The sequence below is a fragment of the Eumetopias jubatus genome, unplaced genomic scaffold, assembly GCF_037043125.1.
Source record: "Eumetopias jubatus isolate StellerSeaLion01/CBP00866 unplaced genomic scaffold, mEumJub1_p1.0 scaffold_11, whole genome shotgun sequence".
In the NCBI taxonomy this organism is placed as follows: Eukaryota; Metazoa; Chordata; class Mammalia; order Carnivora; family Otariidae; genus Eumetopias; species Eumetopias jubatus.
Window position 1 is genome coordinate 126,986,610 of NW_028274817.1, and position 27,346 is coordinate 127,013,955.

Sequence of the window (27,346 nt, forward strand, 5' to 3'; positions counted from 1 at the left end):
GCTTGATCCAGGACCCCAGAATCATGACCTGAGCCGAAGGCAGACGCTTAACCAACTGAGCCACCCGGGTGCCCCTGAATAAAAAAGTTTTAAATAAAAATTTGACACCTGAAGAGTTCAGTGCGATAACATAGTGTTCTGAGCAGCAGAGCAGAGGAAGAGATTTGCCAAAGGGCTGTGAGTCGCTCAGGGAGCCATGGACAGACCCAGCATGTTGAGGCTGGCCCATCGGGAGGTGACCCGGAGCCCCGGGAGTGAGGCTGGCAGGAGTCGGGGTCCCAAAAAGCCCCCACAGCCCTGCTCCCTGCTTGATTGCATCTTCTGTTGAGCCCAAGAGGGAAGTGTGGCAGGCAGGGGCTGCTCGGCCTCCTGGGTACCTATCCGTGCCCAGGTGAGGAAGGGCCGGCACAGCAGTGACACGAAGAAAAAGTGCACGCAGCTCAAGGTCACAAGGATCACCAGAGGATGGGGTCCGCGTCCAGTTCATTCTGGGGTCACATGAGGGAGATGAGAGTGGTGAGGTCACAGGGGTCACCTAAGACCACATCCAGGTCCAGGTCACCGAGAGGTCACATCTGCGAGCAGACCAGGAGTGGTGGAGTGACAGGTCACCCAGGGGTGGTGAGGTCGCAGAGGTCACCCAGGACCATGGCCACACCCAGGTCATTGTGAGGTCACGTCTGTGAACAGATGAGAGTGATAAAGTCATGGAGGTCATCCAGGAAGCAGTGAGGTCGCAGAGGTCACCCAGGACCATGGCCACACCCAGGTCACTGTGAGGTCATGTCTGTGAGCAGATGAGGGTGGTGAGGTCGCAGGGGTCACCTGGGGATGGTGAGCTCACAGAGGTCGCCCAGGACCAGGCCATGCCCAGGTCACTGAGAGGTCACATCTGTGAGCAGACCAGGGGTGAAGAGGTCACACACGTCAGTCTGGCATCTAGATCATCTCTGCCCTGATGGTCCCACCGGTGTCTGGGAGTCCAGTGGTCTGCTTTGCCGTCCAGTGCGCACAAGGATGGAGCTGAACCCTGTGTGTATGTGGGACGCTGGAAAGCTCACATGTGTCGATGGAATGCTGACAGGCAAGCAGCTTTCCTTCTGGAAACACCTCCCAGAAAGCCAGGCTGCCCTGCCATGGAGCTCACCTGTCCTCTTGTTTTCCGAGATGTCACCTGCTTGTTGAGCATGGAAGAAACAGGCTTTGCACCCACCATGGGCAGCGTAAAGAAAAGATCACAGTCGGAAAACACATCACGTCTAATTAGGAATACAGATGATGGTGATCATTGTCACTAATGACGCCAAAATAGATGGAGTCCCAGGGGAAGCAAGATGGAACAGGCAGCTCTCTGTGCTCAGCGCTAGCATCCCCCAGACTACTTACACAAGCACGGCAGCCGGAACCCGGCTCTGCCCATGCCAGGCCCCAAATATCGTCATTTTCTGCTGCTGATTCCTGACCCTGACACCGTGTCACGCCCCAGCACCCGAGTCCTGCCCAGGCCTCCCCAAGGCGTCATCTTCCCTGTGGTCCCGGATTTCCAACACGCAGCAGGATTTATGGATGACGAGGTGCTTCTAACTCTCCCTCACCCCCAAAGGATCAGTCTACCCCCTTCCCTAGGTCCTTATCAGGAAACGTGTCTCTGGCGAGATCTGGAAGCTTCCCCTTATTCTTTACAACGAGACCCCCTTCTCTCCTCAATCCGTATTCGTCCTGGTAAATAGCGGCAGGCCGCCACCGCCGCCTTTGCCCCGCATGGCTGTTACATTTTACATGCTCTCACGTACATTAATTCTTCATTTGTGGCCACCCTTTATTTATTTATTTATTACTTATTTTTGCGACGGAGCTGGTATTGGTAAGGTAATAAGAGAACGCAGGGTCTCCACAGTGTGATGTGCATTTCTGCACTTTATAGAATATTGAATAGACTTCATTATTTCTTTCAATACCAGAGTGCATTCTGCCATTTGATTACCTGAACCAGAATCATTTCCATACGCCATCCATCACCCTGACCAGTGCAAAGCGCTGAATATTCAGATTAAATTGGAACTTTTTCCCTACGAATAAGGAATTTGATTCTATTCTATAATATACACTGTCTCCAGGGACAGGAAATTGAGTTGAAGGTTGCTGAAGGCAAGTAAGGAAATTTTATTATCCAAATACAAAATTCTTTTCCTTATCATCAAACCCTGAAACACAGCCGTGGGGAACCAGGGGGTCAGGAGAGAATTCGATCAGAGATGAAAATGGAAAAGGGGCATTTTTCGACTTAACTTTTATTTCTCCAAACAAGGCCTGGCAACCGGCACACGGGACAAAGAGGTATTTGTCAAGGTCTCTGGCTTTCCTCCGATGAATCAGGACGCAGTCTTGACGAGTTAAAGAGAAGGCAAAGCAGCTCCAGGAGGCCTTGTGCTTGGAGGCCAGAGGGTGGCCCCCCTCAGGGAGCTCACAGGTCCCTCGAGGATCCCGGGAACCGGGATAGAACTGCAGGACAAATCTGTCCTGCGCGGGGTTTGCAGGAGCTCATCCCTGTGCAATTAACATCTTAAACATTTGAGCCTTAAGGAGGGGATGTGGCCAGTCTTTTTCTCCACTTCCTGCCCCAAAACAAATATTCATTCACTGAGGCCATGGAAAAAATACTTTTTCAGTCAGTGGAAAGTAGAAAGTTACAGAGCATAGATCCACCTCTACTACTCTAAAAAAACAAAACAATACAACACAAAACAAAACAAAACTGGTGCTCTCTCATGAGACCAAATACCAGGCATCCCTGGCTCTCTTCAGGAGAAGAATTAATCTACTTTGACTTCCCCCCCACCCATGTTTAAAATACACAAAATGGACAAACTGTACTCATTATACAGAGTTTCTCAGAGTCTCCTCGAGGGCTGCCTCTACCAGCTGGATCAAAGCACAGATTCCCGGCCTTATTTCACCAGAATCTTCCCATTTTAACAAGTACCCAGGGTGTTAGTTCCTGGGGCATCTATAACAAATTCCCATAAACTGAGTGCATAAAACCACAGGAATTTGTGCTCCCCCAGATCTGGAGACCAGAGTCTGAGATCCAGATGGGGCAGGACCACTGAGATCCAGGCGGGGCAGGGCTGTGCTCTCTCCCAAGGCTCCAGGGGAGGGTCTTCCTGCCTCTTCAGCTTCTGGGGCTCCAGGTGTCCTTGGGCTCGTGGCCACGTCCCTTCCATCTTTGCCTCTGTCTTCACATGGCTTCTCCTCTGTGTCTCCTCTTGTGTCTCTTACAAGGACACCTGTCAGCGGATTGGGGTCCACCCTGATCCAAGATGAGCTCATCTCCGATCCTTCACTTCATCACATCTGCAAAGGTCTATTTCCAGTTAAGGTCCCCTTCCCAGGTTTGGAGGTCAGGACATGGACAAAACTTTTGGGGTTGCCACTGGACGCTCACACCCAGGGTGGAGGGAACAGTCCTGTACATAAGAACAGTGTTTTACTTTTTAGAGGCAACAGTGGGCTTCTGACCATGTCTGTCTGGTTTTCATTCACACAACCTTGATGCGAAGCCCCCACCAGCCAACATCCCCAAATGCCTGGTTGCTTCATCCCTCCAGCAAGGCTGGTTAATAAGACTTACACACCCAAATGGTTATAAAAATTAAAAGAGAAATGATGAGCAAACCATCGAGCACCATCAGCAATGAGAGCTACTCAGAAATCTGAAATATTCGCAGAGCCGCAGAGAGCGTAGAAGCAGAGAAAGGTCCCCGAGCACCGCAGTGGCAACGGGGAGATTGTGTGCACCGAGAGGAGGGCCCTCTGCCAGAGTGCACGCCTTTCCTCAAGGAGGCCTTGTCCCTCTCCCTTCCAGCACTCTTTTCTGGTTCCATCAGCATCTTGTCTTCCCACTCCTCACCTGGGTTTCTCCCTTGACCACCTCTCATGTATTCTCTACCTACGTGCTTCCTTTTTTAAAAATTGAGGTGAAATTCGGATAATATAAAAATAAGTACTTTAAATTGTACAACTCAGTGGCATTTTGCACACTCCCAAAGGTGTGCAATCACCACCTCTATCTGGTTCTAGCACATTCTCATCCCCCCAAAAGGAGACCACGTCCCCATGAGCAGTCCCTCTCCAGCCCCCTCCCCAGCACCTGGAGACCACTAAACTGCTTTCTGTTTCCATGGATTTTTGTATTCTGGACATTTCACATAAGAGGAATCATGCACCTTGTGCCCAGACATTGGACTCACTTGCCAGACTTTAAATGGGTGTAATAAAACAAGCTCGAAGATCTAAAGCAGACCAGGAAAATGACGTTTCAGCAGACAGAGAATCTTAATAATGAGACAGAAATGATTTAAAGGAATCAAATAGACGCAAAGTCTTTTCTCTGCTTCTGAATTTTCTGCTGCTATTTGGACAATCAATATTCACAAGTCATACTGATTGCTAATGTCCATGTGCCAAGACCCCTCTCAAACCCATCCTTTCCCCCCATAATGGGCTGAACTGTGTTCCTCCCCCCCCACAAATACACATTAAAACTCTCGCCTCCAGGACCCCAGAATGGGACTGTATTTGGAGATGGGGTCTTTAAAGGGGTGATTAAGATAAAATGAAGTCATAGGGATGGACCCTATTGCAATATGACTCGTTTCCTTATAAGGAGAGATGAGGACACAGACACACAGAGGGATGACCACATGAGGACACAGGGAGAACACAGCGTGTACTTGTCCAGGAGAGAGGCCTCAGGAGGAACCACCCTCAGCCCCGCCTGGATCTTAGACTCCCACCCTCAGCCCCACCTGGATCTCACACTCCCGGCCTCCAGACCCATCTGGATCTCAGACTCCCAGCCTCGGCCCCACATGGATCTCAGACTCCCAGCCTCAGCCCCATCTGGATCTCAGACTCCCAGCCTCCTGGATCTCAGACTCCCAGCCTCCTGGATCTCAGACTCCCAGCGTCCAGCCCCATCTGGATCTCACACTCACAGTCTCCAGAGTCTTGGACTCCCAGCCTCTAGGACTGGGAGAGGATGCACATCGATTGGTCAAGTCACCTAGTTTGTGGTATGTTGGCACAGCAGCCCTAGCGAGGTAAGACTGATGATAACTGATGTTAATAATAAAGGAAGTGAGTCTTTAGGTGGATGATCATCCTGGATATCTGTGTAAGCTCAGTGTCATCCCAAGGGTCCTTACGCAACGCAGGCAGAGGGAGATGGGAGCACAGAGGAGGAGGAGGCCACATGACAGGCAAGCAGACGTGGGAAGGATGAGCTTTGAAGGTGGAGCAAGGGCGCTGAGCCAAGGTGGATACCAGAAGCTGGAAAAGACAAGGCACAGGTCCATGCAGAGCGTCCAGAAGGAACCAGCCCTGTGACACCCTGACTTCAGCCCAGTAAGACTGACATTGGCCTTGTGCCCTCCAGAATGTGGGAGAACAACTCTGTGTTCTCCTAAGCCTCCGACTTTGTGGCAACTTGTTACAGCAGAGCCAGATGACTGACACACAGTATAAAGCCCCAACAGCCCACTAACGGCTGCGTGGGTTCCTATGTCTATAACCGATCTTCCTCCTCCCCGCCAGAGCGAAGCGCCTCAAATGCCTCAGACGTATTTGATCGTTTCAATCCCCAGCTTGATTCAATGGCTCCAACTGTACGTATCAGTCAGCTGCCAGTGCGTAACAACCATCCCCAAACTCTCTGGTTAGAGTATCTATACCGTGGCAAGAAGTTGGCCGATCCGCACTGGCTCTTCTCCCTAAACTTGGTCACAGGGACTCGGGGCTCTTTCTGGGAGCCCGTCTGTGCACCTACATTCTTTCAGGGGTTTTCACAAAGGGGATTAAACCTGCGTTGGGTCTCCCCCGTCCCCCAAGGCGGTATTGTAATGCACACACTTCTGATTGGGTGAAAACCCGATTCCTTTTTCAACCCTGCAGTTTTGGGGGCTGTCCGTATCCTCTCTAAAATTCTGATTGCAAGCTGGCCCAGTCTTCTCTAAACTTCTACCGTTTGTGTTGTTATTGATCAAACGCAGAGAGAAACAACCAGCCTGCAGCTGTGTTTTCCCACCCTTTCCCAACGCCACAGGGGAGCCAGGCACACTTCCCACCTTCCAGGTTATTGCAAGCCACATTGTAGCAACTGCTTCGCCACAAGGTAACGTGGATCTCTATTTGTCCAGCCTCCTGATTCCAATTTTTTGTGCAGGAGAAAGTCCGAACGTGTCTGCCTGGTACAGAAGCCCCTCAGGAGGCCTTTGAAGCTCCTTTTCTTGTGTGTTCCTTCAGTACATTCTGCTTTCCAGTATAAATTGTCCTGAACATGTCCACTTATTGAGCGCCCTCTGTGAGGCTGATGGTCCCTCCCTCAGCCAGTTCTCCCTGCATATTTTTCCTTTCTCTCCTCACACTTCCACGTTGTGACGCATAATTGTGCATTGAATTATCTAATTCTATAAATCCCTGCTCCCACCCCATTTGACTAGGACATCATTGAGATTGTGAACCATCTTTTATTTATCTCTGTCCTCAGGCTTGTAGTACACACTCAGAGGACCCAATAGGCGGCAGCTTAATTACGCCACATTCCAGCATAATAAATACATCGTAAATAAATTAAGAAAGGACTGATGGAGCCAGGCGAGTTGATAGCAGGAAGTGAAAGCTTCCCAAGCATCCCAGCGGGAGCTGGACAGAAACACATCATTCAGCAGCCAACTCTCATCTGCAGGACCGTGGAGACACAGCCTCACTGTCTGTGAGCCGCCCCCCTCCCCCCGCCCCGTCACTGCTTAAAACTGGGATCTTGAATCAGGAAAATACAGGGACATCTGAAAGAAAAAAAATGCACACGTGCATAACCTCTGTAAAACTCTTTGGAGAAAAGGGCAAATCTGAACAACTTTTTTTTTTAAGCACGGTTTTTCTGTTCTCTTTAGTTTGGTTAGGGCTGTTATCAATTCGTTTCCTTTTGTTGTTTTGATCAACACTTATATTCTTCTTTGAAAGCTTATTAAGACGGGTGCTAACAAAATAAATTATTATTTTTCTTAATTACCAGGTCCGTATGGCATTTTACCTAAAACACCACTGCTTAGATTGGAAAGTTTTAATGGATGTTTTCTACACTTTTTGTCCTGGCGACAGGAATAGCATAGCACCCAGGGAATGACCATGATACCGTCTTTGCTGAAAAAAAAGTCTTCCAAGGCCATTTCATCTGTGGTTCTGTTGCTGGAAAACTGTCATGGAAAACCATTTTAATCAAGGGCAGGCAGTGACGCTGGGTCGTGGGCTGAGTCCTGGAGGGAAGGGGGAGCAGGGGTGACCGCTTCACAAAAAGGAACCGATCCCGTGACAGTAATGCGACATGAAACATCCCAGTCGTGGAATGCGCCCTTTGGCCCACCAGCCCGGTCCACTCACCCACCCCACTGCTACAGAGTGTTCGAGGGGCACAGGAAAAGACCCAATTCTCACACTTCAAAATTGTATGAAAGGACGTGCCATGGGGCAGCAAACAAAACCAAATGTTGGAAAGGAAGTCAGTCAGCAGCAAAGTGAAGCAAATAAAACAGGAAGAGAAGAGACAGAGAGGCAGAATTCATAAATAGTATCTAGACTCAAGACCTGACACAAGGAATGTCATTAAGCTTCTGGTAAGCTTCTTGGAAGGAAATCACTTGAAACCAAACACAGGCACATTTCTGGCTCTTCTGGGGTTCGTTTTTTTGTTAAGATTTACTTATTTATTTTAGAGAGATAGGGCACGAGTGGGAGGAGCAGAGAGAGAATCTAAAGCAGACTCCCCGCTGAGCACCAGTCCAACTCAGGATTCGATCTCATGACCCTGAGATCATGACCTGAGCCGAAATCAAGAGTTGGCCGCTCAACCAAGTGAGCCACCCAGGCACCCAGAAGTTCGTTCTAATGATAGAAACAGAGATTTTTTAAAAAGAAGAAAACCCAACTCGTTTTGGATGAATGTACTTGGCAGATATAAACTTGATCACTCCGATTTCCAGTGTGTGTACTTGCAGCTTAGGATCAGCCTGGGACCCGTGAGATCGGACCTCATAGGCACTTGTCTTTGGGGCGTCTTCCTTCCCCAAGTATGGGTGGGCCATCAATTACCTGGGACTCTGCAGAAAGACACATTGTTGTTTTGTTGTGCAGTGATGGGTTTGCCTTTCTGAGCAGCCAGCCCCTGATGGAGGTGAAGCTGGGGGGTGTGTGGACCAGCTCTGAGGGGCCGGGCAGACTGCGGTGAACAGAGGGAACTGGGTTTGGGTGGGCAAAGGAAGGGGCCACCCTCCCCTCCAACCACCTCAGCGCCTTCCTCTGCGAGCTCCCCAGGATAACACAGTAGGGAAGCCGACTCTGCTGCTTCTCGCCCCCCCCCCCCACAGAATCCTCGGGAATCTTCCTCTCCACTGGCTCCTCCCCACCCTCATCCCTCTGTCCTGAGGGGGCCCTCCTGCCACCCCACTGGAAGTCAGGCAGAACCAGAGCGTCCTCTGTGTCATCAGCAGATGGTGCTCCTGTTTCGGGGCGAGCCCCGCAGAGGGCTGACTCCGGGGGGCCTCGGGGTCCCACAGCACCTCTTTGTCCTCGCAGGACAGGGTCTTCGCGGGCCAGCACAGACTGAAGGTGCATTCTGTTCCTGTCCTGGACCTTATTTCTGTCCGCTTGGAAGCTGTACAGTACTACCTTGGGTCTCACCACCGGCCCCCGGACTTATAAAGCCGTCTTGTGCAGGGGCTCAAAAAAAGTCCTTTCCTTGCCAAAACCACAGCGATGAAGGGAGCAGTGAGCGACAGCTCGTTTAAAAACCCGGGGTGAAAGGCACGTCTGTTCCTTGACAAGATGTCTGTATGTGATAAACCCAAAGGGCGATCTGTATGAATACTTACTTCTGTCCAGAAACGACAGCATCCCACACAAGCATTTGCTTCCCAATTAACAGAAATAACTTCGCGGGATTCCTGCATTAGGGCGCTCCCACGAGCGGGTGCACACGGAGTTTCAGCTGCAGTTGCGAAACACAGACAGTTGGAAATCATTACACACAAAACCGGACACTCAGTGAGTCCGCTATGTTTCTACTGATGAGTGGAACCCAGCTCCTGAAGCCTTGAAATTACCCCCGAAAACGGGGCGAACCCAAGCGAAAACTATTTTACAAAATCATGTTAGGGAGAAGAAAACGTCTTTACCAAAAACAAAAAAACAAAACAAAAAAAAACCCAAAACCAAAAACACAAAGAGGGCATGTGTGCACTGTGTATGATTAAACGAGCCGGTTAAACGGAAATAAGCTAGCGGGGGGGGGGGGGGCAAAAGGTCATTCAGGTAATTAATTGCACCTCCAACACAATAGATTTATTATTTCTGCAGCAAACGCAGTTCGTCCTCATGCGAAAGAGCTGACGTTTAAAAGAGCTGCTCGCGTCCAACGCATCATTACCGCTTGATAAACAAAATTAACGTAAACGGGGCCTTTCACGATCTGAAGTTGCCCTTTTAACGTAGAAACTGCCTGCCTAGGCTCGCGCTTGCTCCGACCTCCGCCGCGCGCACGCTCGTCCCCGTGCTCGGCGGGCACGCACTGCGCATGCCCGCCAGCCAGCCACGGCCAGGCCTCCGGCTCGCTCCCGACGGGCACGCACTGCGCATGCCCGCCCCCGCCCCCGCCCCCTCCGGACCATCAGACTCCCTGCGCGCTCTCGGCTGGCACGCACTGCGCATGCTCAAGTTGCCAGGCCTAACCCCCCCCCCCCCGTGAGCACGCAGGCCCACCTCCCCCGCCTTCAAGGTCGCTTCGCGGGCGTGGGCTGCACCCCTAAAAAGCCAAAAATCAGGAAGACCTCGTGTGGGGCGGCCCCCACCCCGTCCCCACCGAGCCTCTAAACGCCCCCCGCTTGCATCAAAGCCCACCCCCCGGCCAAGGACTCCGCAGGCCGCTGCGTCCGAAGCCAGGGAGGCGTGCGTGCTGGCGTGCGGCGCCCGTGGCCGCCGTGATGACGCCACGCGTCGCGGTGACGCACGGCGTAGGCGACCTTGTTTGGGAAGGCGGCCGGCGCGCCCGTTTTGAAGCTGCCCGGAGCTGCGCGGGCCTAGCGACGCTCCTGCCGACCATTCGCCGGGCCCGGGCGTCCGCGCAGCCCCCGAGACGCCGGCGCCGCCCGCAGCCCGGACCTCCGGCGGGCCGGGCACTGCCCGCACCCTCGCCCCCTCGCCCCCTCGCCCCCTCGCCCCGTCGTCGGGCTGGGCCGGGCCGCCGCCTGCTCCCGGGACCTCGGGCTCCGGGCCCGCGAACCCCGCCTCCCGGGACCCCAGGACTCGGGCTTCAGGCCCGAGACCCCTCGCCTTCCCGGGACCCCAGGACCCCGGGACCCGGGCTCCAGACCCGCCACCCCAGCCTTCCTCAGGACCCCGGGCTCCGGGCCGCGACCCCCGCCTGCCCAGGACCCGGACTCCGGGCCCGCCACCCCAGCCTTCCCTAGGACCCGGGCTCCAGGCCCGCGACCCCGCCTCCTGGGGACCCTGGGCGCGTGACCCCCCAGACCCCTGGACCCGGGGCCCGCGACCCCCGCCTGCAGCCATCGTCTGCTCCGCCCACGTCCATTCAGGCCTGACTTGGGTTCCTGGCGCCAGGCAGGCGTGCAGGAGGAAGAGGCTCTTCGGGAAGGAGGGTCCACGCTTTGGAGATGCCGCCCGGCAAAGTCCTGCAGCCCGTCCTCAAGATGAAGGTGGACGAGCTGTTCCTGTGCTGGCTCAGCGAGTCCAGCACGCAGACGATGCTCCAGGACTGTCTGCAGAGGATCAAGATGCCCGGGAGGACTGAGACGGACGGTGGGGACGCAGGGCAGCCCGGGCCCCCACTAGCAGCCGCAGCCCCCGTCTGCAAGCCCGCGGTGTTCGATAGCCTGGGGGCGCCCAGCCCGGCTCCCGCGTCCACCGCGCTCCCGCTGGGAGCCGCCGCTAGTCCCAGGACCGGGCCACCCGTGCGAGGGACTCGGAGATCCGCGGGGACGCGAGTAGTAAGTTACGCTTCACTTCTGCTAAGTCGGGTGCATAGCGACCTGGGGCTCAGGGGTGCGGGGAGCGTCACACGTGAAAACACTCACGTTTGCGCGGTTTTTCCCCCAAACGAAGCCCTATGTGCTGAAACATTCTGACATTGCCGGAGCCCCATGCTGGTCCTCGGGTGGGAATTTTTGGAGTTCCTTTCGAGTCTTTCCGAGTTTTGGTCTTGGGTGCCCACTTCGCAGTTTCTTCTCGGCTTAAGTAATGAGCCTAGAGGTTTTATCCTTCATTTGTCTGGTTTTCTCCTTAAATTGTCTACAGTAGTTGCAGTCAGCCAGCCATGTACCAAAAAAGAGGTTGGTCTCTGGTGCGTAATCCTGTGTGCGTTCGAAGTCACAAAATGTTGGCTCCGGGTGTTGCGGCAAGTGTGGCGGCTGGTGCATACGATGGACCTGCAATACTCCTGAAGCCGGAAATGTTAACGTTGCATCCGAACCTGTTTATGACATTGAAGACGTTTCCGTTGGAGCTAGTGTCCCATCGGCAACACGAACCGTATGGTAGTATCACTCGTTTGATAGCTTCCCAACCCCAGCGGACCAGCCGCTAAGGGCAGATTGCGAGGTGCTCCTCCCTGCAGGAAAACTCATTTGGCTCTCAATTACTGGTGTTTTTCTGGCCTGTTCCAGCGGACCTGACGACCTTTCCCAGAAAGTAAGTCTGCACGGAGAGTGGGAACTGGGCCCAAAGGCCACACTAGACACCACCTGGCTTAGACCCTCTAGGGAACCCCACAGGAAGGCTTGTCTGCACCTTGCAGGGCCCCCGGACCATCCCTTGAGCTCTGGTCAGTCACTTTCCCACTGCACCGCAGAACCTTAGTGCTGGGGGCAGTTTTGCCGGAATCACTCGTTTTAACAGAGGCCTCGAGATCTGTGAGAAGGGCCAGCGCTCAGAAGGGTTCTTCCCGTAGGGACAGTGGTTTCCCTCCCCATGATGGCATCCGTACTCCCCCTGGACGGCCAAGGTCTCATTCAGCGAGCTGCCTGCTTGTCGGTAAATAGGTTTCAGCGCTGAGGCCGAGCACCACTCACAGGTGAATTCTTGTATTTTGTGACGTCGTGGGAACCCTCTTGGGACTGCAGATGTTGGCAAGTCAGCCCTGCTGGAGGAGGGCCACTTGGATGCCTTGGAAAGGACATATTTCTGTAAAGTAGGCCCCAGAGGCATGCACCCCGGGGGATTACGTTCCTCAGGTGTTCCGAGCATGGAGAGGTTGTGTCTGTGAACTGGGAGAGAGGTTGGGCAGGAAGGGGGCCTGCGACTTGGGGGGAGGCACTGAATTGAGCGAGGAGAAGGCAGGGGGCACAGGGAGTGGAGGTTCAGAGTGGAGATCCGATGTCCAGTTTTCCCCAGAGGCCGTAGCGGTCTGACTGCGGAAGGCGGGCTGCTGGGCCGGGTCTGTGCGTGGCCACCTGTGGGATTGGGCAGCATGCAGCACTCTGGGCCGCGGATGCTGGACCTGCTTCCACGGCTGGCCGCTAGCACTTAGGAAAGGTGCGCGCACATGGTGGGGCTGGTGTGTGATCACGATTCTCCCGGTCAGTCGGTTGAGCCCCCCGACTCTTGATTTCGGCTCCAGTCCTGATCTCGGGGTCGTGAGATCCAGCCCCAGTGGGCTCCGCGCTCACTGTGGACTCCGCTTGAGATTGTCTGCCTCTCCGTCCGCCCCTTCTCTCGCTCCCCAGGCAAGGTTCACACAGTGCTGATGCGTGCAGCCATGTGTCTGGAACCCTGAGGCCTGAGCTGAGTGGGCGGTGCAGGGCGTGGGAGCTTGGGACCCAGGCGGAGGCGTGGAAGGCTTGGTGGGAATTGCGTCCTGAGGAAATCTGAGATTCCTCCTCTGCTTTAAAGTTTCCACAACCAGCATGTGCCGCGCTTTTGAGGAACAGCAGAATGCTTTGTCTTCCGCCTTCCCCCCCCAGGTCACAAAATAGTGATGGCTCTCGTCTGGGATGTGGGGTTGGCTTTAAACACGTCTTCGCGTGTGTGGAACTTACGGACCGTTTCAGTTGAATTTAGGGAAGTGGACTGCCAAGGGGACCCATGTTCTCACGGGGACCAGATGCGAGGGGCCCATTCCTGTGCTGCCCGTCCACGCATTGTGTCAGGCGGTGTTTACCAAGACCCGGTTCCCAAGGGCCAACTGGCAGGGGACAGACGGGTGACGCTCCCGGGTCTGCACAGCAGGTTTCACAGATGACACATCTTTTCTCCAGAGTGCACAGACACCCAAGGACTGACCGCCAGCCACCAGCAGCTCCTTTTCACCCCTGCCCCGTGTAATTCCCCGGCTTAGAGGAAGAGGAGACCAGGGAGTCCACACACCCTGAGTGTCCGACTGCCCTGTTACCTTCCCCGCCCCAGGGATGTGCACCACACACGCTTGGCTCGATGCCTCTGGCAAACACGCTACATGCAACAGGCACTTGGAGTGTCTCCCACCTGTCTCCACAGAGGGAAAGCCTGAGTGCTGAACCGCAGGGGCTCCGTGGGTCCCTCACCACGATCCCAACCAGGCAAAGCCCTGAACGAGCTTCTAAGGGCGTTCTTCCTAGGGAGTCAGAGCTTAGCCTGCATGCGCTGTCTCTGCACCTACTTCGTACCCCAGTAACGATGCCCAGCAGAGGAAGACTCTGCCACAGCCCGTGCACCTGACTTTCAAGTGTACAGCACTTGCTCCGGGGCCTCCTTCCTACCGCTCCCCCACAGTGGTCAGTATCCCAGGGGCCGCTTCCTACTCCTTCTCCACAGTGGTCGGTATCTCAGTGACCTTGCCCAGCAGATAGTTCACACTCTTGCTGAGCCCCCTTCCTACTCCATCCCCCGAGTGGTCAATATCTCCGTGACTTTGCCCAGCGGCAACTTCAGCCTCTCGCAGGGGCACCTTCCTACTCCTTCTCCACCGTGGTCCGTAGTGACCTTGCCCAGCGGCTAGTTCAGAGTCAGTGGGGCCCCTTCCTACTCCTTCTCCACAGTGGTCGGTATCCCAGTGACCTTGCCCCGCGGCTAGTTCACACTCTTGCTGGGCCCCCTTCCCACTCCGTCAGCCCAGAGGTCGTTATCCCAGTGACCTTGCCCAGCAGCAACTTCAGACTCTCGCAGGGGCACCTTCCTACTCCTCCCTCGTAGTGGTCAGCATCCCAGTGACCTTGCCCAGCGGCAAGCTCAGACCTCAGTGGAACTCCTTCCTACTCCTTCTCCACCGTGGTCAGTAGTGACCTTGCCCAGCGGCAAGCTCAGACCTCAGTGGAACTCCTTCCTACTCCTTCTCCACCGTGGTCAGTAGTGACCTTGCCCAGCGGCAAGCTCAGACCTCAGTGGAACTCCTTCCTACTCCTTCTCCACCGTGGTCCGTAGTGACCTTGCCCAGCGGCTAGTTCAGAGTCAATGGGGCCCCTTCCTACTCCTTCTCCACAGTGGTAGTATCCCAGTGACCTTGCCCAGCGGCTAGTTCAGACTCTTGCAGGGGCTCCTTCCTACTACTCCACGGTGGTCAGTAGTGACCTTGCCCAGCAGGTAGTTCAGACTCAGTGGGGCCCCTTCCTACTCCTTCTCCACAGTGCTCGGTATCTCAGTGACCCTGCCCAGCGGCTAGTTCAGACTCTCGTAGGGGCTCCTTCCTACTCCTTCCCCTGCAGTGGTCAGTATCCCACTACCTTCTGCCACATTAATTCATCCTTCACACAAGTCTGACAGGAAAAGATTTGATGTGTATTTAGGGTAGAACATAATTCTAGTGACGCTTTAGTGTAGCACCACGTTTCAGAGCATTTTCAGCTTGTAGGGCTGAGGAGCTCCTTGCTAACCCTTGTGGACTTCAAGCAGAGCTGTCTGCTAATGCATTAGGGGATGTGAATTTTTCACGTACTACAAGCATCAGCAAATACAATTTTGACCGTAAAATCTGATGTCCTTAAATTTAAGGACTCTTGTGGATAAATAGTTTTTTTTTCACCTGCTCTTCGGCCATCGTGACACCCCTGTTCAAATCCTCTCTTTATACATAACTTAGATGCAAGTCCTTTGTAAGATAATTGTTTTGCAGGAGGTGGGGGTGCTCAGGGGCTCCGTGAGGAGGTAGGGGTGCACTGGGGCTCCATCATCAGGACGTAGGGGGTGGGCAGGGGCTCCATCATGAGGAGTTAGGGGTTTGCAGGGGCTCCGTGAGGAGGTAGGGGGTGCGCAGGGGCTCCATCATGAGGACGTAGGGGCTGCGCAAGGGCTCCATCATGAGGACGTAGGGGGTGCGCAGGGGCTCTGTGAGGAGGTAGGGGGTATGCAGGGCCTCCGTCATGAGGAGGTAGGGGGTGCGCAGGGGCTCCATCATGAGGACGTAGGGGGTGCGCAGGGGCTCCATCATGAGGAGGTAGGGGGTGCGCAGGGGCTCCGTGAGAATGTAAGGGGTGCGCAGGGGCTCCATCATGAGGAGGTAGGGGGTGCGCGGGGGCTCCATCATGAGAACATAGGGGGTGCACAAGGGCTTCATCATGAGGACGTAGGGGGTACGTGGGGGCTCCGTGAGGAGGTGGGGGTGTGCACGGGTGTCCATCAGGAGGTAGGAGGGTGTGTCTGACCGTCTGACCATGTAGCTGGGCTGTCTCCAACACCGGAGAAGGTGGTCTGGATGTACATCCTGGAGAGGTGAGCCTCTCCTGCAGCTCACAGGTGCTGTCGCTGATGTCACCCACAGAGGGTCGCCCACCTCCCCACACTTGCAGAGACACCCAGAACAGCTCCACAGCAGGTGGGCCGGTGCAACATTGTCATGCTGGCCGTTGGAAACGTCAGGTGGTTGTTCTCTCGACTAGGTGGTGCTTGCCCTTTTACGACTCTGTCAAAACTCTGCTCCGCTCCCGAGACACGACCGTGCCCCCAAAGCAGACAGCGTTGTAGCGTGACGTGGATCCTGCACATACTGAACTGCTGCGTTAGATAGAAATTACGTGCCCGGCTGGGACGCCTTCGTGTTTGCTCGCGGCCCCCATCGCACCTAGGCGCCCCACCGCATCTCCTGCAGCGAGCTCACCAGCGGTCCGTGCCCGGCTGGGACTTGTTTGCTCACGGCCCCCGTCGCACCGAGGCGCCCCATCGCATCTCCTGCAGCGAGCTCACCAGCGGTTCGCGCCCGGCTGGGACTTGTTTGCTCATGGCCCCCATTGCACGGAGGCGCCTCACCGCATCTCCTGCAGCGAGCTGGGCTGCTTTCCACTTTAGAGTGGTCGTGAGTCGTTCTGCCGAGGACATTTGCTTCTAAGTCCTGGGGTCAACGTATGTTTTCATTTCTCTTAGGTAGATACCTGAAGTGGAATGACTGGGGTTTGTGGTAAATGGACGTTTGACATTTTAGGAAGCTGTTGGACTGATTCCCAAAGTGGCTGCACCGTTTTACTTTCCCGCCAGGGACGTGTGAGGGTTCCGGCGCGTGCACTTTTGGCGCAGCGCCGTGTTGTCAGGCTCCTACCTGTTCTGGAACGTGGGCGTGCCGTAGGTCTCTGTGGGTTAAGGTAGCTTCCTGATAACCAAGGGTGTGGAGCAGCTCTTCACTGGCTTGGGGGGGGGTGTGTATATATCTTCAGGGAATCATTGATTCATATGTTTTACCTGTGTTCCCTTCATGCGGTTTCTAGTTTTACTGACTTGCTACCATTCTCCTGCCTTCTGGATACAGCTCTGGGACTCCTCAGCTCCTGTGTTTGGGAAATCTCCTGCTGCCCTGGGACTTTTTTTCCCTTCTTGCTGGTGTTTTTCGAAGCAGAAAAGTTTTACATTTGGATGAAGTTCAACATATCATTTATTTTCATTGTATCCCTAGAAGGACGTCCTGTAATCTAAATCTTGGCCAGATTCAAGGTCAAAAGATTTTCTCCTGTTTCTTCTAGAAGTTATAAAAACTTTCCTTCTTTCCTTAGATTTGTGATCCATTTCAAGTTAAGTTTTATGCGTGGTCGTAGGTAAGTTTCTGGGTTTGGGTTTTCTTCTGACTACCCCTTTGCTGCTGCGTCATTTTTTGAAAAGACCATTGTTGTTGCCTTGAAATGTGTTGGCACCTTTGCCGACCAGTGGTGGGCACAGATGTCTGCACGTATTTCGGAGTCTGTTAGATGCACGGATGCAGACGTCCGTGTGTGCGCCCGCACTCACGGTCTGGGTGAGGTGTTGTTCGGTTTTTGGATGTTAAGCCAACCTCGATCCCTTGGATGAAGCCCACGTGATCATAGTTAATGATCTTTTTTATACGTGGCTGGGTTCTGCGTCTGGCGTTTTGTGAAGATCTGCGTGTCTGTGTAGGGAGGATATATCGGGGTGGTTTCTTCTATGACGATGGCTCTAGCTTTGCTGTCCGGGGAGCAGTGGCCTCATAGAGGGAGCTGTGAGTTTTCCCCCTTTCTACGATTTCTGTCAGACCATGTGTGATTGATACCATCTCTTTCTGATGCTGTGTCAACCTCAGGCCGTCTGTAAGTCTGCTGTCTGTTCCTCCATCTCATCTGGAAGCAGAAGTCTGCCCTTCGTGTTTGAGAGAGATTTTCAAAGCGTACATCACGGAGCAGGTCCAAACAGGTATCAGGACCTTGCTGCCCCACAGCCCACAGACCCTCACCTCAGTGTCAGTTAGAAACCAGCATCGGAAGATAAATTCGGGAGCTTAAACAGCTCATTGGTGCAAGGACAAAGCGCCGTGGGCAGAATGCCACAAGGAGGCACGGAGGTCCTTGCTCCTAGTACAGTGTTGCCTTTGTTCTAGAGCGTGTGTCCTGACTGCCTCGTTCTCCTGTGTAGAGTGGGGGGGTGGGCAGGAGACGCATCCACAGCCAGGCCTGTTTCCCCTCCCACCTATGCAGCGCCCTGGACACGGCCCCCTTTAGACAGGTCTCCGAGCCGCCGTGTCCAGGCGCACGCAGTCGGAGCTGTGCATACATACGCTTTCTCCCAGGGAGCGCTTGCCCGCTCTTGCCCCCGTGGCAATGGGCCCTATCCACGTCTCGTGACCGTGTCTGCAGACTGGCCCGTGGCCCCAGGGCCTGCGCTGCTTTACCATGGTGGAAACGCTCGGGGACGTGTGTCTCTGCAAACTTTCTGTTTCCAAATGCTTCCACATCATGTGGCTTTCAGAGTAGCTGCTGCAGTGGCGGCAAAAATGGTCTCCATTTGGGAAGTGACCCCTGACGGTCATCCCGGCCTAGGGTCACCGGTCTGCGTGTGCCAGGCCCATGCCATCCCCTGCTAGCCGTGCGCCTCGGGCACTCCAGCTCCGTGCCTTAGTTTCCTCATGTGTAAATGTCACCATGACCTCCCTCCTGGGCTGTCACGAAGGTCTGAAGTTGCTCCTGGGGAAAAACACTTCTAAAGATTAGTCAGACGGCAGGGAATGCGGACACTTCTCCCTCCATCCTTCCCTCCCTCGCTCGCTCTCTCATTTCTCTTATAAACATACCTCTGAAAGTTTGAAGAGCACTAATCTTTGCCCAGAATGTATGTACAAGTGGACAGATGAGTAAAAGCTTTCTTTTTTCTATTTGGAATAAAATGGCTTGTTTGTAGCAGCATCTTACTTGAACCAGGCCGGTATGCTTCATGTTTTTTTACGCAGCCCTCGTGGTTGTTGGTACGTGTGTGCTTTCATCACTGCACACATTTCAAATGGGAACACCAGAGACCTGAATTTGAACGGCATCGTTTTATACGATCTGGTGACGGCACGAGCAGGTGTCGAACCAGGTGGACGGTTTTGTCTGCTTTGCCCCCAGCCTCCTGTGCTCTGCTCATGTCACCGCTGCGTGGGATTGCTTGTGAACGAACCGCCCCAGACTTAGGAACTACACGGGGCACTGGCTGAGCTCACAGATCTGGGGCAGGCCCTTTAGGCCAGCTCGCTGGGGCAGGTCTTCTGCGTCTGTGCTCAGGGGCACAGGTGTCTGGCCTGTGCAGCCCCGCGTGTGCAGCCCCAGCAGGAGTGTTTCAGTAGCAGGGAGGGGCGCCCCCATGCCGTGCACACACTCCCTCCTGTCTGTGGCAGTGATGTGTGGCTAGCGCACAAGCCCAGATCTGAGCGTGGGGCATAACCCTCTCTCTTCTTGTGGGACAGGCTGCAGAGTCATATTGCAGAGGGGAAGCAGGGGAGGGCCTGCCCATTTGTTCAGGCTACACAAAGGGCATCTCTTCCCAAAGGTGTGTAGGGAAAGGGAACGGAGGAAAATCAGCAGGTGTGGCCTGTGGTGGCAGGAACGCCACACAGCAAGCAGCCTGGGTCTATATCTGAGACGTAGGCTGGGGCACCCTGTGGCCCCGTCCGATCCCTGCATGGCTCCTGGCTCTGGTCATCCCAGGCATGAGGTGTTTGGGCGGCCTTCCTGCAAGTGGCATCTGGGTCCGAATGGACCAGCGGCACGCCTGTCCTGTGGCCTCACACACCACTCCCGGGTCACTCAGCACCCTCGTTTTCTTGTCACCTGGTGATTTGCACACACTGCTCTGGTCTGTCTCTTTGGAGACTTCAGAGGGGGTTGGTGGCAAACCCGTGAATCCTAGAGGACATTCAGGAAGTGGGGAAGACAGATGCACTAGGGCCGACACAGGCAGGAGGCAGAGGAGAAGGAAGTGAGGGGGCCAAGCTCCTGAACAGGAGTGAAAGCAGGAACAGGGAGGGGTGCTTAGATGGTGTGGAATGAACGCAGAGCTGGTCTGGAAGGCTGCCTCCCGTGTGGCCCCAACTAGATGACCCGTTGCCAGAGGCAGATGTAGGGAGCCCGTGAAAGGGCCAGCGCTGCCGGGATGGGGCCAGGCGGGCCCAGGGGACCTGAGGCAGCGACCCCGCTCTGCACGGTCCCGTGCTGGTGGAGTCCTGTCCTTGTGAAGGTGTCCAAACCCATAGATGCTTGCAGCACCAGGATGAGCCCGAATGGACTCGGTGGAATTCCATTAATAACGTTCTAGCTCATCGCTTCTCACAGATGTACCGCCCGGCACCAGATGTTCATAATCGGGGGAACTGCAGGGGAAGGGTGGTTGGGGAGGTCATGGGAACTCTGTATTTTGTGCTCCATGTTTCCGTAAACCTGAAACTACTTTAAAAAACAAACAAAAAACAAAAGTGAAGCCCATTATGGAGGGGAAGGTGGGTGCAGTGTGCTTTGAGTCGCTGCTTTGGAACCACTCTCATGGCTTCTCGGATGTCTTTGTCCCTGGAGTGGGAAAGACAGGCTGCATCCACCTGCTGGGAGACCACGTGCCAAGTGCGGGCTGACGAGGCGTCCTGCAGTTTCTTGGGGGCCCAGCTCTAGCCGGTCTGGGAAGGAAGGGCCTGTCCAGCTCTGTGTGGGACCTGGTTCAGAAAGGGGCATGTTATGGAGCCAAACGCTGCTTCGTGCTGCTCGGGGGTCATGTGTGTGTTTTCGGGACGCTCGTGTTTCTGAGTGTGGTTCTTGAAACAAGCAGTAAATACGCAGTGAGCTTGGACTGCACCCTCCCTGCGAACTCTCTGCCTATGGCCACTATGTCTGGCAGGTGGTAGGCTCCTGCTAAACCTCAGCAGAAGGAAGGGAGAGAAGAGAGCTCGGGGAGGGTGGAAGGGAGAGGCGAGGACAGGTAAAAGACCCCGCATCTTCTGGAACAAGGTGGACACGGGTTGGGATGGAGAGTAGGCCCATCTGACCCTTACAGAGCCGGAAGAGCAGCCTGGTTGAGGGGCCGGGGGCATCAGGATGAACAGATCCCAGATGGAGTCCTGGGACGTGGGCCACCAGGAGACCGGGTGAGGCCTGCCCAGTTAGTGCCCCACACGTGTCCTCACAAAAATAGGGCCGTCTTTCTCCCTAGGAGGAGTGATGTCCATGGAGAGATTTCTCCAGGCTGCCTAGTTCCCAAACATAATACTCACTCGATACTCGGGTGTTTCTGTCCCAGCACGTGGCAGTCCTTGCACTGGGCTGTGCAGGTGTGCTCACTCTGGGAGGTGCAGGTGTGCTCGCTCTGGGAGGTGCGGGTGTGCTCCCTCTGGGCTGTGCAGGTGTGCTCGCTCTGGGAGGTGCGGGTGTCCTTGCTCTTGGTAGTGTGGGTGTCCTTGCTCTGCACCATGCAGGTGTGCTCGCTCTGGGAGGTGCAGGTGTGCTCACTCTGGGGAGTGCAGGTGTCCATGCTGCGGACTGTGGACATGTGCTCGCTCTGGGGAGTGCAGGTGTCCATGCTGTGGGCTGTGCAGGTGTGCTCACTCTGGGCTGTGCAGGTGTGCTTCCTCTGGGCTGTGCAGGTGTCCTTGCTCTTGGTAGTGCGGGTATCCTTGCTCTGCGCTGTGCAGGTGTCCATGCTGTGGGCTGTGCAGGTGTGCTCACTCTGGGAGGTGCAGGTGTCCTTGCTCTGGGCTGTGCAGGTGTCCTCCCTCTGGTGTGCAGGTGTGCTCGCTCTTGGTAGTGCGGGTGTCCTTGCTCAGCACTGTGCAGGTGTCCATGCTGTGGGCTGTGCAGGTGTGCTCACTCTGGGAGGTGCAGGTGTCCTTGCTCTGGGCTGTGCAGGTGTCCTCTCTCTGGTGTGCAGGTGTGCTCGCTCTGGGCTGTGCAGGTATGCTTCCTCTGGGCTGTGCAGGTGTCCTCGCTCTGGGTTGTGCAAGTGTGCTCGCTTTGGGCGATGCAGGTGTGCTTCCTCTGGGCTGTGCAGGTGTGCTCGCTCTGAGGGATCCGGGTGTCCTTGCTCTCAGCCCACTGCTTGGAGCCACCCCGTTTGCTGTGCATGACCAGTCACTACAGTCTGGTGCATGTCCCTACACGTCAGTTACGTGGGGTACACTCTTCAGCATCTGCACAATCTTGTGTTCTTCTTGTGTTAACCTACGTTCTTCCTTCTCTGTGTTCCGTGACATCTTGTTTTATGTACACTGTATCCTACCTTACCTGCTCTACATCGTGTGTTACCTTCTGCGGTTAGCTACTCTAGCTTATGTTACATTGTATCCCATCCGCTTTGCTCATGACTTTTTACCCTGTTGGCTTCCATTGTCTGTTACCAGAGTGACTTGATCTCCGTTCTATTCTACGTTATCTACATTGTGTAGAAGGGCGGGAAAGCTATAAAATCCTGAATACTCCCCCCACGCCAGCCCTATTTGTGGAACGAAAGCATCAGAGGACCCTTTGTGCTTGATTTTCTCCAGGGTTAAGTGCCGGGAGGGAGGGTGCTGTGCGCAGACCCCTTTGTGTTTGGCACGGTTTCAGGGAGAAAGCAGCTGCTTTGGCTGCATCTGGGCTTGTGGGGGCCAGCAGAGATCTGGAGCCAGCTCTGTAACAGGTTCTCTTGTGTCCTGGACAGACTTCACTCCTGTGCAGAGCGCCTCCTCTCATCCCTCCCTGTGTTGGCCAACTCTTCCCCAGATCACTGCACTCCTCTGGAGAGCGCCTGTCGCCCCCACCCCCAGAACTAGAGGCGCCCGTCCCGAGATGTATCCTTGCGGACCTGTTTACGCGCTTGTCCCTCTGGGCTGAGCCACAAGACAGGGTCACCGTGCGTGCGGGGAGCTGCGTCTGGGATTCCCACCCTCCCACCGGCAGCTCAGCCACAACAGCTCCGGCCGGGAGTGGCTCCCGCCTGCACGGCCAGGGGCCTGTGGGGAGGAGCGGAGCCCGGCCGCCTCCCCCACCCTGCAGCCATGTGCCCTCCTCAGCCTGTGGAATGCGCGCGGACCAGGGCCGGCCCCCAGAGCGCCCGGCCGGCCACGCATGGAGCGCGCTGAGCCGGGCCACCCAGACTGTCCTGCCGGGCCCAGCTGCCGCCCCGAGCCTGCCGGCCCCTGCCCGGCCCAGCCCCGAGAGCGCGAGCGCGAGCACAGTGCCTGGCCTGGCCCCCGGCGGCCCATGCGGGCGGACATGCGGCTCCGGGAGCTGTCCCTACGCCAGGACCCGGATCTCAGGCAGGAGCTCGCCTCCCTGGCCCGCGGCTGTGACTTCGTGCTGCCCTCCCGCTTTAAGAAGAGGCTCAAGGCCTTCCAGCAGGTCCAGGTGGGGCGGGGGTGCCTGTGCGTCTCCTGTGGTGTGGTGTGCGTCTCCTGTGAGGCTCCCCCGTGGCCCCTGCTGAGGTCTGGATCGGGGGGGAGGGCCGCTCATACTCCCGGGGTCCCCACCTGCACATGTCCCTCCCGGGACAGATTGAGGGGGGGCTGCTCATATTCCCGGGGCCCCCACCTGCACGTGTCCCTCCCGGGACAGATTGGGGGGCATACTCCCGGGGTCCCCACCTGCGTGCGTCCCTCCCCCGGAACGGATGGGGGGAGCTGCGGGTACTCCGCACGTCCCTCCTGGGGCAGATTGAGGAGGCTGCTCGTACTCCCGGGGCCCCCACCTGCGTGTGTCCCTCCCGGGACAGATTGGGGGGCATACTCCCGGGATCTCCACCTGCACACATCCCTCCCGGGACAGATTGGGGGGGCTGTTTGTACTCCCGGGGTCCCCACCTGCGCGCGTCCCTCCCCCGGAATGGTTGGGGGAGCTGTTCATGCTCCCAGGGCCCCCACCTGCGCTTGTCCTTCCCCCAGAATGGATGGGGGAGCTGTTTGTACTCCCGGGGTCCCCACCTGTGCGTGTCCACCCTGGAATGGATGGGGGCACTGTTCATACTCCCGGGGTCTCCACCTGCATACTCCCCCCCGTTTGGCGGGGGGCTGCTCATACTCTCGGGGTCCCCAGCTGCACTCATCCCCCCCGGAACGGGTGGGGGGGCTCCTGCTCGCACTCCCGGGGTGCCCACCTGCACTCGTGCCCCCCCCGGGGTGCCCACCTGCACTCGTGCCCCCCCCGTCGCTCGTACTCCCGGGGTGCCCACCTGCACTCGTGCCCCCCCCCCGGGGTGCCCACCTGCACTCGTGCCCCCCCCCCCCCAACGGCTATGTCGTGGCTGTAGAGAGCAGGTGTCCCGTGTGGCGCTGGAGTGTCAGGGAAGGCCTTCCCTAAAAGGAAGCCCCAGCTTCCCTCCCTGTGGTTTTAGTGGCAGAACAGCTCAGGTCAGGAAACCGCAGGGGGTCTGTGATGAAGCGGCTCTCTCTCTCCAGTGCAGAGAGGGTTTGGCGTTGGCCGGTGGCTTGAACCTCAGTCGTAAACATCGGGGGCTTTTACCCTCGTGAGCGGAGGGAACCTTTCCCCATGGCCGTGGAAGCGGCCGCGTTCCCTGCTGTCGCTGCCGTGCTTTGTGAGCGCTGTGTGGGCATACTCAGAGACCGCAGCAGCGACCGTGGACGCCTGGGTGGTGTTTAGTCACAGATCGGCTTGTGGACTTTGTGGTGATTCTCACGAGCTGAGAGCGCTCACACCTGGCTTTACGTCTCCGTGTGTGTGTGCGCGTGTGTCTTGTCAGTGGTTTAAGGGGACCACGTCCTTGAAAAGGCTGAGACTTCCCGCGAACTCCCGAGTCATTCAGGTTTCTCTGCGGCCACTGGCCCTCCACCCGCCCCCTAGTGCTCAGGTGCAGGGGGAGACAGGACATGCGGACTGGAAGGGGACGGGGGAGAGGGGACGGGGGCTGGATGTGGGGGACAGGCCCGCAGCGCTGGAAGCTGGACCTCTGTTCGTTCGCTTGCTCCCTAAGTGCCTTGCATCTGGGTTTCCAGACACTTGCCACGTGAAACACTTGCCCTTTCTCTGCTAGTGAGGAGTTAGCGCCTGGTGTGGCCTAAGGAAAAAAATGCCACAGAATGGAACAGGGCTTTTCAGGGGGAGGAAGAGAGCTGCTTTTGCTGATTCTGTAATTGGAGTTTCGTTTGTTCACGTGTCAACATTTACACGCTTTGTGTTTTCCTCTGTCTGATGGTGTCTTCCAGTTTGGGAATTCTGTGTTCAGGTGGTTTGTGTTGTACGTTGTTCCGTGTCTTTGAGGAAAGTGTGTTTGGGATCTCTCTAAGACCATGAAAGTGGGACCAGCCACGGAGGATCTCCTGCCACCCGGTCGGAAGATGAATGTTTGGTGGTTTCTGGTCGACGGTTCCCTAGGATGTTTGCGGGACTGGCAAACCCTCCTCCTGCTGCTGCCTGAGTCACGGTGACTTGCCATCAGGGGGTCTGCCCCCCCCCCCCCCCCCCCCCGGGAAAGGCGGATTGTTTTAGGTTGAGCCTGTCTCACCAGCATCACTGTTTGGGAGACAAATTCTACGAATTCCTCCAGTGGGAAAGCGCTTCATGTTACAGAAGGTCTCTTTCAGCGGGGTTCCGCAGGGATGAGCATGTGTCCCGGGTACAGTGAGTGTTCTCTGGGGTGTGTGTGGTGACTCAGACGGGGTTTCTTGTGGGGGAGAGTTGCGGGAGGAGGGGGGTGGTTCCTGCCTTCCTTCAGCCCAGCGCATTGGAGTGTGGGTCTGGACGTGGCCCTGGGCAGGTCAGCACGGGGCTATGGTGGCCAGGGGCCATGGGCATGGTGGGGACCACCGTGATGACTGGGAGGGAGATGGGGCTTTATGCAGGGTGATTGGAGGGGATGGGAGGCTGGGGGAGGGGTGGGGGAGATGGGACTGGGGAGAGATGGGGCGTGGGGGCGTGGGAAGGAGGTGGAGGATGGGGGAGGGGAAATGAGATTGGGGAGAGATGGGGCACAGGCACATGTGGGAGTGGAGGAGGAGTGGGGGAAATGAGATTAGGAGACACGTGGGGAACGGGGGGAGGGGCAGATATGGGGGGAGGGGCAGATATGGGGGAGGGGCAGATGAGATGAGGGGAAAGGAGCAGTGGGGGTGGAGGGTGAGAAAAGAGCAAATGACATTAGAGCAGAGATGGGGAATGGGCCTGTGGGCAGGTGGGCCATGGGGGAGGGGTAAATGAGATTCTGGGAGAGATGGAACATGGGCACATGAGGGGTGGGGGAGGGTTAGGGAGATGAGGTTGGGGAGAGATGGGGCATGTTGGGGGCAGGATGGGGAGGGAAATGAGTTTGGGGAGAGATGGGGCATGTTGGGGGGGCATGGAGGATGCGGAAGGGGAAGTGAGGTTGGGGAGAGATGGGGGATGGGCTGAGGAGCAAGTATAGGATGGGGGAGGGGAAATGAGTTTGGGGAGAGATGGGGGCATGTTGGGTGCAGGATGGGGAGGGGAATGAGTTTGGGGAGAGATGGGGCGTGTTGGGGCTTTGGGGGGGCGTTTGCCTCAGACGTGGCTGGGCTTTTAGCTCCACGTGTGTCCTGGACTCGGGGTCAGGGCACTGTGTGGACTGTGGCAGCATGTCTGGGCCACGGGCTCGCCGTGCTCCTCAGCCCTCATTCATTCGTGCCCGCCTGCCCTCCCGGGGGCTCTGGGGCCTGGCACATACCCTCGCTGAGCGGCGCAGGGACTCTCGGATGCTGGCCTGCGCTGTCTCTCGGTCAGTGACCCCCGCCCCGACCTAGGAAAGCTGCTGTGCTTCCTGCCCCCACCTCAGCTGGGACCCCAGCTCCCTCTCCCCCCGCCCCCCCTCCCCCATGGGGAATCTCCCTCCCCACACTCCCGCGTGCTACACTTGACGGTGCCCCGGGCCCCCCCCGTCCTGCACTCTGTCACCACCCGGGTCCTGTACCGCCCACCCTGTGCAGCTTCCCTGCGGGGTCGTCCCTGTGGACGCACAAGCCCCCAGGACACCATGGGAGGCCCCCAAAGACTGCATCCCCAGGTGACTGTCCTGTACCGTGAGCTTACCTTTCCTCCTCCTGGTGACACCTGGTCTCTGGGCTCAGGCCGTCCCGGACACCGAGCAGAGCCTCACGCTGCACGGGGTCACGGGGCCAGGGCAGGGTTGGACCCGCAACGCACGCTCCCAGGGCCCCAGGAGGTGGACGTGTCCCCCCGTCTGTGAGGCTGTGGATGCCGGTGCCCCTCTCATGGCACTCCCTGGCAGCACCCGGTGGTGGCACGACCTCATCCACATTTTCCAGCCCTGTCTCCCAGGCTTTGTGGACACCAGACCATCCATGCCCGTTCTGCCTGTGGGCACGGAGCTGAACGGACGTCCCGCTAGCTGGGGGGCCTTGGATGTGGACCTTGTCCTGGCGCACTCCCTGGCCGGCTCCACCAGGCTCCGTGTCCTCTGGGACTTTGCTGTCCGGCCCCCACTCAGGCCTGACACATGGACACCTGGAACCTCCTGATGTGGAGAGGGCGTCTGCACAAACCTGCATGGAGGTGGACCTATGCTGTGGTCATTTCAAGTCCTCTGCATTAACTCTCACCCCGACTCCCGTTTGTGCATCCAGTATGTCCTCTGCAAATCTCATTGGTGGACCTCTGCCAGGTGGCAGGGAGTGGTC

The 27,346-nt window shown here is 56.5% G+C and overlaps 1 protein-coding gene across 3 annotated transcripts in view; it reads left to right on the forward strand.

Annotated features, from left to right (window-relative positions):
• Positions 1 to 10,282: 10,282 nt before the first annotated feature.
• The window catches only part of PPP2R3B (protein phosphatase 2 regulatory subunit B''beta), a 56,450-nt gene continuing 39,386 nt past the window's right edge, over positions 10,283 to 27,346 (forward strand). For all 3 annotated transcript variants that reach the window (XM_028114982.2, XM_028114983.2, XM_088028895.1), the window contains exon 1: positions 10,283 to 11,057. In XM_028114982.2, the coding sequence (XP_027970783.1) occupies positions 10,725 to 11,057 (333 nt within the window). In that variant the 5' untranslated portion in view covers positions 10,283 to 10,724. The remainder of the gene's footprint in view (positions 11,058 to 27,346) is intronic.